Source organism: Juglans regia, chromosome 11 (assembly GCF_001411555.2).
Source record: "Juglans regia cultivar Chandler chromosome 11, Walnut 2.0, whole genome shotgun sequence".
NCBI lineage: Eukaryota > Viridiplantae > Streptophyta > Magnoliopsida > Fagales > Juglandaceae > Juglans > Juglans regia.
In genome coordinates, this window is record NC_049911.1 from 4,389,671 (window position 1) to 4,404,280 (window position 14,610).

At 32.7% G+C, this 14,610-nt stretch overlaps 2 protein-coding genes across 2 annotated transcripts; both read right to left on the reverse strand.

Annotated features, from left to right (window-relative positions):
- Positions 1 to 3,496: 3,496 nt before the first annotated feature.
- Positions 3,497 to 5,196, reverse strand: LOC108997640. The gene has a single exon (XM_018973997.2). The coding sequence runs from the start codon at positions 4,848 to 4,850 to the stop codon at positions 3,768 to 3,770; it is 1,083 nt and encodes a 360-aa protein (XP_018829542.1). The 5' UTR covers positions 4,851 to 5,196; the 3' UTR covers positions 3,497 to 3,767.
- A 5,845-nt stretch (positions 5,197 to 11,041) lies between these two features.
- Positions 11,042 to 13,715, reverse strand: LOC108997696 (tubulin alpha-1 chain-like). Its single transcript, XM_018974053.2, has 4 exons — positions 13,405 to 13,715; positions 12,502 to 12,736; positions 12,046 to 12,416; positions 11,042 to 11,955 (listed from the first exon to the last, which is right to left on the reverse strand). Exons 1-4 carry the CDS (start codon positions 13,495 to 13,497, stop codon positions 11,299 to 11,301), a joined length of 1,356 nt encoding a protein of 451 aa, XP_018829598.1. The 5' UTR covers positions 13,498 to 13,715; the 3' UTR covers positions 11,042 to 11,298.
- Positions 13,716 to 14,610: the final 895 nt, after the last annotated feature.

Consider the following 14,610-nt stretch of genomic DNA (forward strand, 5'->3'; position numbering starts at 1 on the left):
AAGAGAGCTGATGAGAGAAAGATCGAACTGATGAGAGAAGAATAATTCATTTTAAATCTGACGTGACATAGATAATTACATGTCAATTTTATCTAACGATTGTATATAAAAGATATGATCGTATTATATACCCCAAGATTTGGCAAAATATGCTTCTTTTGCCAAATTATTGACCGGAATTTGTCCAGTCCATCGTGATCGTATCACGTAAATATATGTTTATATAGTCTGTTGTATCACAAACTATTTATTAGGAAAATTTATTATAGTTTGTTTTTTGGAAAATTTATTATAGTTTTTTTCTTTTAAATTTATTATAGTTATAACCATATTATGAGACGCAATTTAATATTATGTTAAGTCTATCACAAATAAATTTTCAAATAGAATATTTTTTTCATATTTATTACTGTTTTACTATCCAGTTATTTTTTTCTTTTTTCTAATTGAATTTGGATTAAAAATTCCAGATTATAACCTCTTTTCATAATCTATAAGAAAATAAATTCAATCAACTAATGTATTTATGTAAATTGATTAAAAATAAATTTAATTTTATAAAAAATGACATTATTTTACTCTTTGTTTTTATAAAAATTGACTCAAAGAGTAAAATAATGTTAATTTTTATAAAATTAAATTTATTTTTAATTACATTATGATTACGTTGGTTAATTGAATTTATTGTCTTCTAAATTATGTAAAAAAGTCATGTTCTGAAATTTTTAATTTAAATTCAAAGAGTAAAAAGAAAAAAAAAATCTAATTAATAAAACAATAATAAAGGAAGTGTAACGGTGCCATTTTACTTTTATAAATGACATCATTATATAACTCCTTTATGGTATTACATTATAAAAAATTGGAACAAAAATGTTTTATTACATGAGCGTGTCAATAACAAGAGTAAAGAGTTGTTGTGTTTATAAAATAATCAAATGTGTCTAATTAAAAAGTGAACTGATGAGATCAGTTTTCTTATTCATCACAATTGATCTCGTTCGTTCATTTGCTTTAACATGACACATTCTGGGTTTTTTTATTAGATAAAAGTTAAACTCCAAGAGCAAAAACTTATGGACAATGCTAGAGCTCCCACTCTAGGATTTGTTTTTATGTATTTTTAAGTTATTTTTTATATAAATTTTTTTAATATTTTTAAATATTTTTTAAAAATAAAATAAGTTTACTATGTCATTAAAAACACTTTCTTAATTAGAAAGTAAAAAAATATTAAAAATACTTCCTTAATCATGAAGTATTTTTATGATTTTATGATTTTTATTTTATTTCGTGATTAAGAAAATATTTTTTAATAATATTATAATTCTTCAAAATATTTAAGAATTAAAAAAAAGTATATAAAAAATAACTTAAAAAAATACATAAAAACACATTCTAGAGTTCCTGCTGCGGGCTGCTATAGCATTATTCAAAACTTATTGTGCTGTGAGCCTGTGAGACAAGGCCCGCAATAACTGGACTCATTTTGAATTGCATGTCCCACTATATTTTTTTTAATAATAATTCTATTTGATATAATAAAAAGAAAAAATATATTTACGATAATAAATTATATAATCATAATATTTTAAAAAAAATAAATAAAATATGAGATCTAAATAAAAAAAATTAATTTTTTAATAATAGATCTCATTCTTTTTCAAAATGATTACGTGATATTTACACACTTTACAATTGTATATAGAATTACTAATTTAATGACAAACTTTGTCGAAGCAGATTAAGAAAAGATTGAAAATCCTTTGTACAAAGATAAATAGACTTCACTAATTTTCCCAACATAAGTAATAATTGGGGGGAAAAAAGAAGAAGAAAAAGACATGCAGAGAAACAAAGTAATACAAAAGTAGAAGCTTTGTGGTACGTACGTGCATCTTCTAGTCTCAAGTCTCAAATAATCGTGATGACAAGTTTGACATAGAAAAGAAAACAACCAAACAACTATTTTTCTCTGGTCGGTGTTATTAATTAGACCTTAACGCATATCTACCACCCGAAAGTTCTTTGGATATTCTTTGACAAAAAACCAAAGGCAACCTCATTACCCGATTTCATTCTGCAGGGGACAAAGACAAATTCCTGACAACTCTTCTTTGGCCTCTTTGTTAGTGTTCGTCTTCGTTGAAGACTAAGCACAAGACTCCATATATGATATATCATCCCAATTGACACTCACAGCATGAGAGTCAGACAACGACTAAATTTTATTGCTTTGAAATTAATCTGTGGCTTTTATTCAGGGATTCGAATCCATATTTCATATTTTATAAACCAAGGACAAAATTAATCTTATACTATTTGTTTGTCATTGTGGGGGATAAATCCGGGGTCAAGATCCTCTTTATATAGAGCTTTTAGGCAGCATTAAATACTCGGTGAATACTGTATGATCCACTTTATATATCTATCTCTCTTATTTGAAAGTTAAGACAATCAAGATCGACATATATATACTTCGTTACCACTATTTACATTATGTGGCGTGTGCGAGAGAAAAGGATATGTCAAAGTGTTCAGATTTTATTGTTGGGTTAAGCAACCAATTAATCAGGCTCTGTAAACATAAGCAAGTACTTGTAAACATAACCAAGTCTTTTTTTAATCTTTCCAAATATTCCACGTGTGGAAACATCATATGTGAAAACACTTTCATTGTAAATAGCTTATTTCCTAAGAAAGCAAGAAGCCAACATCAACGTATATATGCTTACACAAACTGTTGTCTTGCAAATTGATAAGTGTTCTTTGTGTGTACACACAAGCACAATTGCTTTGAATTTGGAAAAGCTTAACCCTTTTGGATTTGGAGAATGCTGCCAGTTGGATATGATTCATCATTTTATGCATGCAGACACCTCATGTTCATATATTTTGTTGCTTTCAGAGTAAGTAAATGATCTTGTCTCTTTTCCCTAAAATAAGAATTCTTTGTGCTTGCAATGGATCGGAGGTTGGTCTTTTATCCATAGAAAAACTCTATGGATCAGCACACCCCACACTTGGCGTGTGGGGTTTTATTTTTATATTTTTTCTTCTCTTTCCTTTAACACGTTATAAAATAAAATTTGAGGGAAGAGAGAGAGACAGACCGAGGAGCATTTGAGGAGGGAGAGAGAAGGGTTGAAGGTGATAGCGATGAATCTACATAAAGTTGAGAAAAATAACAAATGTGGAGCGTGGAGTAAAATAGTGATTGATATATAGTTGGGCTCTTTATCTATACAGTTGTTGTGAGGGATAAATCAAACAAAAAATCTACACAACCTCCAATATTGTAGCAATAAAGTTTGCTAGGAGCCTAGAATGGTAAAAACACACCACCTCCATGATTATTAGTAAATAGGCTTAGCATACTGGATTAATTATGAACATATTATATTATATTATATACCTAACAGCTATACCGATTGTTACCTCTCATTCTGTGTATAATCATGGCCGTCCATTCTGGGTCAACCCAATAATTAATGCCCATCAAAATTCAAGACAGGTAATTTGCATCCATAGAATTAATTGTCTACGCATGCAACTTTGACCAGAAAAAACAAAAAAGAGAAGTATATACTAATATACGTCTTATTTCAGCTTAAAAGATCTATATACAATATAAATTTAATGTCAATACATGTCTATATGATGAATATTGGGGATCAAAAAATAATTTTTTTGTGTCAATGACTCAGAAATCACAGAACCAAGAATTGTTTGGCAACTTGGAAAAGGAGGGCGGGCAAAAGGTAAAATCACACCTTAAGAGAGTGCAACAGCATTAGCTGCTTCAAACTCTGCTCTTGATGGTCTTCATCCACCTTAGAACAACTGTTTGGATGTTGAAGAGCTTGAAATTCCGAAAAGGTTTTTCCCTCTAGAAGGTCATTTTTCTCATGATCATCATCTTGAAGACCAAGCGAGTACACCACATCTTCCTTGCTCCATCCCGCACGTAGTAAGACCGTAGACAACATCCTCATGTGAGATGCCATACCCTCTTTACCCCTCACCACACCCAGACTGTTCCTCTCATCACCACCGTCCATCATCATCATCATCTCCCTAACCTCGTCTTCCTTCCACCCTCCATCCCTCAACCTCCATGAGACCTCCTCCAAACACCCGCCCAAAGCCCCACTCCTCCACCACCGCGTGCCGCCACTCGCCGCCACGTCCGTCCAGAACTCAATTCTTCTCGCCTTCTTTGCAGCCCACGCCGGGGCCTTGATCCCTGACCTCGTCGAAATGTTCAAGAATTCAGCTTCTTGGAAGAGCCGGGCAACATCGAAGCTAAACACACGAACATCACCACCATTAACGTAAAACACCGGATTTCCAGCCATGTTGGGCTTCGAAGGAAGATAGAAATGTCGGTATATGGGAACGAGAGCCGGAGCTTTGTCCAAGAACTCCTTGGCCAAAGCCAGGGCTTCGTCAGTGTCGTCAGGCCGATCGACCCCCCAAGACTCGCACCAGAAGCTTCTCTGAGAGACTCTTTTAAGGATTCCCAATGAAGGGAGGTCGAGGAGGATACGGAGCTGTTGGGTTGAGGAGGAACGCCAGTTTGGGAAGCCGGGGGCGACGGGGAGTCCTTCTTGGAGAATGGAGCGGAGGTCCGGGGGAAAGGAGAAACCGAAGATTGACTCGACGGAGGTGAACTCGGAGTCGGAGAGACCTTCAAAGACGGGGATGTTAGACGACTTGAGGTGTTCCATGAGGCTCTTGGCGTAGGCAGCAAAAGAAAAGCAGGCTAGCTTGGACTTGGGGGGCTTGTTCATCGTCATGGTGCTTGTGGGGTTCGGTTTCTGCAATCGAGTTAGTGTTGTGGTAGCCATGGGGAGAGGCTCCCTCAGAAGTTTTAAGCTCGAACTGAAAGAATAACAGTGGAAAATGTATGAGGTCGTTAGGATTCTGAACGGGTTTGAAGGGGGGAAGAGGAAGAAGAAGATGAAGCAGATAGACAGTTCCTAAAGTTCTGGTTGGAGCGAAGAAATCGTCGGACTGAAATCCATGATCCGCTTTGAATTCTTGTGTGTTGTGTTTCCATATTTTTGCTTGTGGTTTAAATACATATAGATCCCTATGGAAAGATAGAGCCTTTGACTCTTTAGCACGCGATACGGGATGAGTCCGACGACGGATTCCTTGAAGCGTGTGACATGTGCGATGGTAGCTGCCGAGATTGAAAATAAAATTCAAAGAAAAAATGAAAATAATTTATACAGATTTTTAGGTGCGTAAAATTTACTCTTTTGTCAATAAAATTTTGGCATTATTCATAAAATAAAATGTAAATAACTTTTAAGAAATATTTGTGTAACTTTTTAATTTGGGATATTTTTATTTCTCTTGTATTAAAAAATATTATTATTAAATTTTATGTTTAAGATCAAATCAACTCTTGCATTATGAGATTAAAGTGTAATATTTTCTTTTGTTATATGTTTAATCCTAAAATTCATGTGCTAGCTTGTCCTGTTTTCATATAATCTTATGCTTCTTTTTCATTATTTTTTATGATAAAAAAAAACTTGGAATATGAAAAAGAATATTCAGAAAAAAAAAATTAATGAAGGAAGAGAATGCAAAGTAAACATCAATATTATGGATGGCAAGAAATTTATAGTCTAACCTTTTATTTATAAAGAAAAAAATTAGATTACATTAGCTTTTGTTCCTCAACAAAGTGATAAACAATCTGTAAATGTTCTTTTACAAAGAAAATATTAATTAGTTGCTTTATATGGCATTTTATCTTCGTAGAGGGAAAGAGGCAAATTTTGTAAAATTAATTTTCACTCATTGGACAAAAACTTATAGCAAACCCTTAATGAGTTTTTCCAAAATTAATTAATAAATAAATAATAAGAGCAAAAGGAATTTATTTATTTGCAAAGCTGTAGTTCTTATGGTATTATTGTAAACACCAAATCTTAAAATTCAGAAAAAATACTTTCAAATCTTAATTTATCCTATTTCTTGTTTGCGGATAAATTAAACTCTTACTTTTTATTAGGGGTGTAAAATTTTCGGTTCAAGCCTAAAAATTCGACCGAACCGATATGGGGACTAGTAGGTTTCGATCCTAATAGATGAGAAATTTCAGAAATCGATGCGGTCCAGAGTGGGATTTTTTCACCCCAGACCAAACCAAACTAATCTAATTATAATTATATATTTTTAAATATGTTTTATAAATTATATATATTATTTTATATAGTAATTTTATAAATTAATTATGTAATTTTTATCTAACATATCATCATTAACAATATAAAATGTTAAATATATCATAATTAATATGATATCAATTAACTAATAAATTATATGAATAATGATAAATCAAAAATTCATAATATTATATGCAAATATACATATTCTAGTATCTACACCTAATTAAAGTAATTAAGTATATTTTATGTAAGATACCTAAGTTGCAAGTAAGTATGAAGTATCTATGGCCAATGACAGTTATTCATTTACCATATATAAAATGTTAAAATTTTAATATAGGTCATTATGCATTAAATATCATAATACAATTTACATATTATTAAGTATTAAGTTAGTAACTATTAACATCATAAATATAATCATAATTAATTATTTTTTAATAAGCTAGTTACATAATCTACATTAAAGAGCTCATTTAATTTTAATTTTATTAATTTAAATAGTTTTTGTATTAATTTATCTACCAAAAAATAAAGAAAAAAAATGTTTATAACTCATACGGACTGAATTGGATCAACCAAACTAATAGCTAAAAGTCCAGTCCGGTCTATAGAAATAATCGGTCTGGTCCAGAAAAAGGGTGCACCGAAATTTTCGGTCCAATCCAAACCCCCCTCTCCGAGATTGGACCAAACCGATTACATCCCTAATTTTCATCTTAAGATAACCCAAATCATAGAAAAAAAAAAAAAAGGCATTGATCCAATTAAATTAATCAAAAGAAATTATTATTACCTTTTTAACTATCATTTCTTCTTGGTCATTGTTTAACCTAACATCAATTAATTAAATACAATACAAAAAAAAAAAAAATACAAGAAAAAAAGAGGAAACAGAAGCACACAGATCACACTAGATTAATAAATGGGTTGGGATCAATGATAAAAGAGTCTTGGGATTTGGATGCTGTCATGCTGCATGCCTTACAAATTTACAATTACTTCCAAATTGATGTTTCGTCTGAATACTGAGTCAGTGAGCAACTAAAGAGAAATGGCAAGACCAAATTGCCTACTCTCACTATAAATGCAGCAACACCGATGTAGACTTGTGCTTTAACATATAAAAACAAAAACTGTTAATAAAAACAAAAAAAAAACATGTCACATGAGTTAAGAAAGATATTTTATTAAAAAAAAACTAAGGAATTGATTTAAAGTAGTTTTATAATCTAATATATCACATCAAATCACGTTAATTTATAAATTTATATTTATAAATTTTTTTTATAATTAGAATATTTCTCTAAAAAAAAAAAAACATCCTTGTATTTACCAATCAAATGCCCAGTTGATTTTTCCTTGGATCCCCATTTACAACAACCACATCTCTCGTAATTCAAAAAAACAAACTAAACACTTTTTTTAATATTAATCTTCGTACCGTCGGTTCACCTCAGCCTAATCACAAATGGCCTTCGTGGAAGGTGACACACTTTTTCTACAATTTTAATGTCTCTGAAAATGACATAAATGAATGTGCTGCAAAATTTTAAGAGGCGGGCTATTCTGCCGTTTAGAATAATCTGTTTTATTTATTTGATAGTTATATTTTATAATTTTTTTTATTTTTTTATCTATATTTTTTTAATATTTTTAAAAAATAAAAAATATACTAATATATTTAAAATATTTTTTTAATTATTAAATAAAAATAAAAATTTTCCGATCAGTCAAGTTGAACGGTCACATTTAGTAGACAAATTAGTTTTTTCCAAATTTTAATGCCCATTTTTCATCCTACACAACCCGGGCTTTAGGCCTTTTTTGTTTTTGGTTTGGTAGGACCCAGTACTAAACTTATCATACCCGGATTCAAAAGTCCTAAAGCTTCTAGATTTTTTTGGACTATAAGAAAAAAGAAAAAAAAAAAAAAAGGCATTTTAGAGTATGCCATATGGCATGATTTATGGTCATGATGCATTACATATTTGGTAGGGAATAGAAGTTATTGCCAATTTTAATTTTGGTGTCCTATCTTTGGTCTTTGTCACCACCCTATTGAATTTATTTCCTTTGATGTCATCCATAACAGCCTGCAAAGTTTATATAGTTTGTAGGTCATTAGGTAATAACAATATAGGGGTCACCATTAAGTAATGGTCACCATTAAGTAAATCAAACTCCACATAATCTATTATTAAATAGGTTTCCAAGTAGGACTATTTGCCAATGCCAACTAAACATTTTACACTTTAACCCAAAATTATTAATTTTGTAATGCTTACCTTCCATTATTCAATCATCAAGATTGTGTCATCAAAACTATTTTCACTTATTTTATAAGATTTTTTTTATATATATAATTGGAAGATCTAGTTTGTCAATTTTGAAGATTTGGTATGCAAAGTGTAAAAAGTATATTAATACTGACTAGAAATTATAATTTTCCGCCTAAAGATAAAATAACTAGTCCTATTCACACTTAGAGAAATGTTGTTAATGTGTGTTTAAATAAAAAAATAAAAATAACAAATCACATATTGATATGTGGCGCAGGAATGATAAGTAACATTTTTGTTCACGCCATATACCTTCCCTTTTTTTTATAAAGTCAACAAGTAATTAAAGAGATACTTTGTTTGCTTGACACAAAAAAACTATAAATTTTCTAGTTCTTTGGCACAATTTATAAGTGTACCAATACCTTTTGAGGTAGGTTTAAGATTATTTGAATAAATATCATCAAGTTTTTTCTTTAAAATAATTTACAATGTTTTTTTTTTCAGAATTATTCCCCGTCTTTAACCTTGGGTATTAAGTTAGATAGAAATATGGTGTGCAACTTTAAAGCTTGACTGGCGTCTCGTTTAAATAGTAAGATGAGATGAAATGAGATAAAAATTAAATGATCTATAAATAGTAGTGAAATTGTTTGAGTTGAGATGTTTTATGAGATTTTAAAAAATAAGAGAAAAAAATTGAATAAAAATATCATAAAGTTAAAATATTATTATAATATAATTTTTTAATATAATTTTTATTTTGGGAATTGAAAATATTGAATTATTTTTTATGTTTTGTTTAAATGTTTGAAAAATTGTAATGATTAAGTAATAATTAAATGAAAAAGTTGAAGACTTGAAATTAAAAAGTCTTTGTGGTGTTTGGATTGAGAGAGCTTTTAAAATTGGCTCAAAGGAAGCATGATTGTGGTGGCCCTTCGAAAACTAAACTACAAATCCGCAATACAAAATACGTATTCGAAAATATTGGCAGTCCCACCAACGCAGTTGGAGTTTAAATTCCCTAAATTTAGTTAGAGTCAAAATTTTCTAAATCCGACTCCAATTCAGACTTGTGTAGGCTCTGATCCGACTCCGACATCGACTTATCGAAGTGGAGTCAGACTTGGACTTTTTTTAAGTTTCTTTTAATTTCATATTTAGCCCATTTTTTAACAAGATTCTTTTTGCCATTTTTCAAATTTCAAGTTTACGAAAAACATAACCAAAACTCTTTAAACAAGATCAATAAGATGCCCGGTTAATAGTCATTCCACATAAGTATTTATAATAAATATCTAATTATAAAAAGTATTAGCAGTAAATATAACAGGAGCCTAACAACAAAGTAAACAAATAACAAGTTTAAAATTCAGCTACTTCCTTGTATGCCATATCAATTGCTAGTGTCTAACTTAGTTCTAGTATCTAATTACATGTTATTATACTTTAGTAGATTAGTAATAAATGTCATTAACTTATTATAATGACTTATTAGTTATTTCTATACTACTGTCTAATTTATTTATATACTAAACTTATATTATAATGTCTAATTATATGTTACTATGCATTAGTATTACATGTTATTTACTAGTGTCTAACTTTTTTCTAACTTAATTAATCTATTTATATTATAGTATATGTATATTGTTTTAGAATAATTAACTCATATTAGTATATTATTGAATTTAACTATATAAGTTCTAGTTATATAACTATATAACTATACTAGTATTATGATCAATATATAGATAAATATATATTTAATATATGTACAATATCGAAGTCAGATTCAGAATCAGCATAAAGTCGGAGTCGGAGCATAAAGCTGGAGTCAGAATCAGTTCGATGACATCTCCGACTTCAACTGAAAAGTTATAAAAAAAAAAAAAAATCAAACTCCAATTTTGTTTTGTCAAAATCAGTACAGAATCATAATAGAGTCAGATTTTTAAATTTTTGCTCCGTGCTATCTTTGGTGGTGGCCATGACTGCATTCAAATTCCCCTCCAACCAAGTTGCTTAGGGAGAGGGAGGGAGGGAGGGAGAGTCTAGCCCACTTGCCGACCACAAAATGTTAGAGAGTTGAGCTTGGGCCTCAATTGGGAAATTAGTGGGTTGGCTATAACAGAGATTCTTACAATCGGCTGGATTGGACTGCCCTTGGCCAGGTGCAAAAGCAAATCCCAGCTCTTGAGAATTTAGCGCAGTTATGGCTGGCAACCTTTAGGCGAAGAAATGCGAGGGATACATTAAATTTTTCTTTTTTATATTGTTTCGTGCAAATGAGACTGTATGATTAATCTGAACTAAATTCTTGTTGGTTGCATTTTCTTCAACAGTTGCATATCAAAGAGGAAGAGATCAGAAGGGACAGCAACAGAACCGAACGAGTACATGGAAACTACACCAATGATCAACTATAGATTATGATGCCCGATTTATCATCAAAAGCCTATTTAGTTGCAGAGCTCAATCACACTACAAATTTTAGTTTTACAATCTCAAGGAATAGAGGAATTCACGCTGCCTCCCATAGATTTTCCACAAATACCAAAGAACCAGTCAAGGAAAATAGAAAAGAGACTCGTTATAAATATGATAGGCCATAGTCATATCATTGAAAAGTTCAACACAGGAACAGAGTAAACCATATAAGCAACATAGATAGCTGCTTCACACTAGGTGAAATAGCAACTAGAATCCAAAGCAACGACTAGAGCAAGTCAACAGTTTGAATAGAAAAGGGCACAAGTCAGCGCCACGGAACTAAAGCAATATTAAGCTCACAAGCCATGTTATTTAAAAGCAGCATTCGTTTCTTAATATTCATCCCCCTCGTCACCTTCCTCATCCTCACCAGCCTCAGCACCAACCTCCTCATAATCTTTCTCGAGGGCAGCAAGGTCTTCACGGGCCTCCGAGAATTCACCTTCCTCCATGCCCTCACCGACATACCAGTGAACGAATGCCCTCTTTGCATACATAAGGTCAAACTTGTGGTCAATGCGGGAGAACACTTCAGCTACACTGGTGGAGTTAGAGATCATGCACACTGCCCTCTGAACCTTGGCAAGATCACCACCAGGAACAACGGTTGGGGGTTGGTAATTAATGCCACACTTAAATCCAGTTGGACACCAGTCAACAAATTGGATGGTACGCTTGGTCTTGATGGTGGCCACAGCTGCATTGACGTCCTTGGGCACCACATCTCCTCTGTACATCAGACAGCAAGCCATATACTTGCCATGGCGGGGGTCGCACTTGGCCATCATGGATGAAGGCTCAAATGCACTATTAGTGATCTCTGCAACCGATAGCTGCTCATGGTAGGCCTTCTCAGCTGAGATCACAGGAGCGTAAGATGAAAGCATGAAGTGAATCCTGGGATATGGGACCAGGTTAGTCTGGAACTCAGTCACATCTACATTCAAGGCACCATCGAACCTCAGAGAGGCAGTTAGTGATGAAATCACCTGAAACAAACAGCAAATGCCATATTAAAGTAGGCATTTACATGATGAAATAGAACAGGTTCTGGATTTTAAGAGAAAGATGGGCAATACCTGAGACACCAATCGGTTAAGATTTGTATATGTTGGGCGCTCGATGTCAAGGGAACGCCTGCAGATATCATAGATCGCCTCATTATCGAGCAGCACAGCAACATCAGTGTGCTCCAAAAGGGAGTGGGTAGAGAGGACACTATTGTAGGGCTCAACAACGGAGGTAGAAACCTGTGGTGAGGGATATACAGTGAACCCAAGCTTAGACTTCTTGCCATAGTCAACTGAAAGTCGTTCGAGGAGAAGGGAGCCAAGACCAGAACCAGTGCCCCCACCAACAGCATTGAAAACCAGGAACCCTTGCAGACCAGTGCAGTTGTCAGCAAGCTTTCGGATACGATCCAAGCACAGATCAACGATCTCTTTCCCAACTGAATCAAATGAGGCGCATAAGCAGTTGAAAAAAAACAGGGTTGCATAAGTCAAAAGGGGAAAGATAAAATGAGAGATCTTTACTGGTATAGTGGCCACGAGCAAAATTGTTAGCAGCATCTTCCTTGCCGCTGATGAGTTGTTCAGGGTGAAAGAGTTGTCGGTACGTCCCTGTCCTGACCTCATCAATAACTGTAGGTTCTAGATCTACAAAAACTGCACGGGGGACATGCTTCCCAGCACCAGTTTCACTGAAGAAGGTGTTAAAAGCATCATCACCACCCCCAACAGTCTTATCGCTTGGCATCTGGCCATCAGGCTGTAAAACGACCAAAATAAAACATAAATCTCATGTAAGACCGAATACAGACCATAATAACTTGGGATGAGCGCAAATCGGATTTTATAATTAGAAATCAGATCAAAATGAAGTCATTTAATCGTTAGGTTCTAGATCTACAGGAAATGATTTTCAACGCCGATAAGTCGAAGCAAAAAAAAAAATGGGGGCAAGGGCACGTGCACTTCAATTACATATAATTACTAATTGCATAATAGGAATATACGGTCAGATCTACATATTCTGGAGATTCACTCGGCGAGGAGGTAAAACCAATCTCGTGAAAAATTACACTGTGAAGTGACCGTCAATATAAGAAACGGTGCAGCTTAGAAACCTTGCATCTTTGCAAAATGTCAAAGAAATGTGTAAAAAATCTGAGCAACTGACCCTAGTCGAGCTAATATCATCTTTTTACATCACATTACGCATCAAACTCAACATTAGCCAGAGATCCAACAAAATGTCACATGAGCACGAGAAAACAACCCCGATCTGGCAGATTTTAGTCAATGTACATCATTATACGCCAGATCCGCAGATCCCCTCAAATCTCAAACAAACGGCGACAAGGAAAAAAAACAATAGAAAGCGGCCACGACAACGAATAAAGAAGAAACGGATAAAAGCAAGGAGGATTAGGATACCTGAATGCCGTGCTCTAGACAGTAGAGTTCCCAGCAAGCATTTCCGACCTGAATACCGGCCTGGCCGATGTGGACCGAGATGCATTCTCTCATTTTCGTTGAGAAATGGAAAAATGTGACGAGCGGATGAAGGAGGAGATGAGGACCAGAGAGAGAGAGAGAGAGAACGAAAGAAGTGCGTTTATCAAGACGCCTCTCTTACGCGGCACCTCTTCTTAGCGGTTTGCAATTTGGGTACGCTGTTCGCATCTGATTTCTCGCATGGGCTTTATATAGATTATAGACCCCCGGGGGGGGGAGAAATGGGAGGGACCACGAGCGAAGCGGCTTTTTCGTTGTCATATGAAATATGAATTGCTCCCATACGTGGCAACCAACACACCGTTCGATAAAAAAGTGAAAAGTGAAAAGCAGATGTCAAACGGCGTGATTTTGATTTGAGAAATACCATTCATCACATCATCTTTCGGTTTACCCCACCATATTTACTAGTTATTTACTATTTAGAGTACAGACCTTCAAAAGTTTTAATAATAGATTAATAAACTTTTTAGAAATTGTTTGAAACTAAATATCAATAAAAAATCAAAATATCTCATATATTTATCACAATAATTGAGTAAAATCTAAAAATTTTCAATTATTGAAAAGTGAAAACTTTTAACAATGAATGATTCTCTTAGATCCGTTTAGATACATAAATAATTTTATTTCATCTTATTTTATTATTATAATTTTTTTTAATTTTTATATAAAATATAATAAATAATTAAATTTTTTAAATTTTAAAATAATAATAATATTAAAAAATAATATTTTATTTTTAATTTTATCTAAAATTATCTCATTTCATCTCACTATTCAAACTGAAATTTAAACTTTTAGGCTTCGTTTGGATCATCAACCTATCTTAACTCATCTCAACTCATTATTACAATTTTTTCAAATTTCAACACAAAATATAATAAACAATTCAACTTTTTTAAATCTCAAAATAATAATAATATTAAAAAATAATATTTTAATAATATTTTATCATCTCAACTCAACTCACTTCAACATCCAAACTCAACCTTAAACAATGTCAAATAAATGTGTAAGAGAGTAGTCAAAGTTCATCACAGTTCATATCACCTCCGTGAATAAAAAACATCGAGAGTTGATATACGCTCTATTTCTTTTTTGAGTTTTTTTACATATTTGTTT

What these genes read in the sequence shown, in the direction of transcription:
- LOC108997696 (XM_018974053.2), bottom strand. Translation starts at nt 13,497, where the DNA reads ATGAGAGAATGCATCTCGGTCCACATCGGCCAGGCCGGTATTCAGGTC. An exon ending in GTCTAGAGCACGGCATTCAG is followed by an intron (nt 12,737 to 13,404) that starts GTATCCTAATCC and finishes GTCGTTTTACAG; the next exon opens with CCTGATGGCCAGATGCCAAG. An exon ending in TTAACCGATTGGTGTCTCAG is followed by an intron (nt 11,956 to 12,045) that starts GTATTGCCCATC and finishes TGTTTGTTTCAG; the next exon opens with GTGATTTCATCACTAACTGC.
- LOC108997640 (XM_018973997.2), bottom strand. Translation starts at nt 4,850, where the DNA reads ATGGCTACCACAACACTAACTCGATTGCAGAAACCGAACCCCACAAGC.